Here is a 2,348-nt window from a genome sequence, read left to right as displayed (position 1 = left end):
GATTTTTTTTAAAACACCTAGGGAACTAAGAAATGTGTTCGAGCGCCAGCAAGTGTTGAATCGATTCCCCGCCAATGTTTACCAGATTTTTGTTGAAAACCGAGACTTTCCGGGAATTTGGAGCGATTATTTTCCTTTTCAATCGTGTAAAAAATCGCGTTTGTGTCCAGCGTAGTTTTTGCATAATGAAATTTGGAAGAAACACCTACACAACTTCAAAATGAGTTAAAGCTTCTTCAAGGTTGAATCAAATGCCGGCTAATTTTTACCAGATTTTTTTGGAAAAATGGAATTTTCGGAATTATTAGAAGCAAATATTTTCCTTTTCCATTGTGTAAAAGGCGCGTTTGTATCAAGGGCAGTTTTCGCATAATTAATTTTCTGAGGAACACCTACACAACTATAAAATGTGTCGAGAACTCATCCTTTCAAGTGTTGACTCCCCGCCAGTGTTTACCAGACTTTTTTTGAAAAATGAAACTTTTAGGGTATTTAAAGCAAAGATTTGTTTTTTCAATACTGCAACAAGTGCGTTTCCATCTAGCGTGGTTCTGGCATAATACGTTTTTGAAGAAACTCTTACCGGGGGGGCTTATAAGGGCTCAATTAAAGGCCCACCCATGCTCAACTGTTGAATAAAAGTTCGATTATTTTGTGTAATTAGCACAACTTTTCGCCTCAACTTAGAGGAATCTTTACGCAAAAAGGCAAGTAGTATGTACAAACATTTGATAATTAATTAGGCAAACAGGCGGACCAATTTCAAGTTCAATCTTCAAGGGCCTCTAGCTAAATCCAGACTGTTTTGTGCCGTTTTTGAACCACCTTGTATATTCAAGTTAGCCGAATCTTGATCTCGTTTTTTTATATTGTGCAAATACAGTACATTTACCTGTTGCAGACTCTATCCCAAATGTGAGTAGGCGTATTATCCAGAAAATTACTCGTGTTCATCACAGCGTTCCTGTACATTTCGTTAGTCGGTTCGGTCGGTCTTAGGGAATTTGGCAGCCAAATGTTATCGTCCTGCAACAGGAGAAACCAAGCAATTTTGGTTTTTGATGGTAAACTTCTAGAATTTTCCGTACATTGTCGGTTAGAAATCCGCCAGGGCTGGTAAAACTAAACCCGTATCCAGACCATGAGTTATGCGGCACTCTTGGCGCCCCTGGTTGAGGTTTCGACCTCAAAGCGCGAGCCGCCGATAGTCTTTTGCTCTCATAGTCACCAGGAGTGGCATTTCCAGAGCCCATCGACGGCTTGTTGATGGTCGGTCCATGATATTCTCCGGGGTTGTTCATCTCGGATAGAGCCGATGATAACTCTGCAAAACGTAACGCTGGCGCTCAAAAGGACGCTGCATGTGTGCAACCTACCAGTGGGTTGAATTTGAGCGTATCCGATGTAGGGATTGAGGTATTGTTTGTCCACATTTGCTCCAGAATAGTTGGGAAAACCTTGATGTGCTGGACTGCTCTTGCTGTTGGCTATTGTTGCGCTAGCAGTCGAGCAGGCGTTCAAGATGTCTTTGCTGGTGGCGGTGGGTTGACTAACTTGTCCACTCCTCATCGCCTGATAACTGTAAGAAAAATGGTATTAGTTTCCAACATCCAGCCAAAGCTTAGTTTACCACTCAACATTTCTTAACAGCGAAAGTTACTGTCTTAAGGTATTGTTGAGAATATTTCAATAAACCAATTTTAAATGTTTGCGCTTTTCTTACTCGTCGTTATTGAAATAGCTGGATATTTCTTTTATCGGTTTGCGAGTAATAGTTTTTGAAACTTGGGGAATTAAAACCGTCATGCAAAACATCAGTTTTAGTAAAAATTCAGCAGGATCTTCTAACTAAACTTTTCCAATTTTTGAATTTTCGAAGACTTACCGTTATATCGGACGCTGTTTGAAACATAGTTATTTTAAATGAAACGCCCAAATGCCTGTGTGCTTTAGTGTGGGAGATGCGAATTTTTAAGTAAACGGGAGCAATTGACTGACACCATCAGTTTTGTGGGGCACATTTACAAAGCCGACAAAAATCAGGTTAAGGAAGGATTTTTCTGAAACTTTCCACGTCGATGGGGTCAAGTGTCTACTAAAGATGGTAAAAGATGCAACTGCCTGTCTGCTTTAGTCTGGGAGATGTGAGTTTAGTAAACAAACACATTTTTTTCTCTAAAAATTCAGGTTTACGACGTGCGTACAATTTTCAATAAAATATTTCGATTTTCTTCTCCAAAATCCATTACTAGCGCTCAAGTATATCAAGTTTGCCTAAAGTATTTATGACAATTCTAAACGTTTTGGGACATTCAAATGCATCTGGCGCTTACATAAAGCCTTCAAAC

The 2,348-nt window shown here is 39.7% G+C and overlaps 2 protein-coding genes across 3 annotated transcripts in view; both read right to left on the bottom strand.

Annotated features, from left to right (window-relative positions):
* LOC109542415 (plasminogen) overlaps nt 1-2,348 on the bottom strand; it is a gene marked incomplete at its 5' end in the record, with an annotated part of 12,732 nt that overhangs the window by 1,468 nt on the left and 8,916 nt on the right.
* On the bottom strand, nt 867-1,598 carry LOC125503011. The gene is made up of 3 exons (XM_048662703.1): nt 1,377-1,598; nt 1,089-1,324; nt 867-1,026 (listed from the first exon to the last, which is right to left on the bottom strand). Exons 1-3 carry the CDS (start codon nt 1,567-1,569, stop codon nt 889-891), a joined length of 567 nt encoding a protein of 188 aa, XP_048518660.1. The 5' UTR covers nt 1,570-1,598; the 3' UTR covers nt 867-888.

This window comes from Dendroctonus ponderosae, unplaced genomic scaffold (genome assembly GCF_020466585.1).
Source record: "Dendroctonus ponderosae isolate FM_Combo_2020 unplaced genomic scaffold, Dpon_F_20191213v2 Dpon_F_20191213_11, whole genome shotgun sequence".
Classification (NCBI taxonomy): domain Eukaryota; kingdom Metazoa; phylum Arthropoda; class Insecta; order Coleoptera; family Curculionidae; genus Dendroctonus; species Dendroctonus ponderosae.
This window is presented reverse-complemented; position numbering and strand designations above follow the sequence as displayed.

Excerpts from the sequence above, each read along its gene's own strand:
- LOC125503011 (XM_048662703.1), bottom strand. The coding sequence starts at position 1,569 with ATGAGGAGTGGACAAGTTAGTCAACCCACCGCCACCAGCAAAGACATC. Across the intron at positions 1,325-1,376 it reads CGCTCAAATTCAACCCACTG|AGTTATCATCGGCTCTATCC; the intron begins GTAGGTTGCACA and ends TACGTTTTGCAG. Across the intron at positions 1,027-1,088 it reads GCGGATTTCTAACCGACAAT|GACGATAACATTTGGCTGCC; the intron begins GTACGGAAAATT and ends CTCCTGTTGCAG.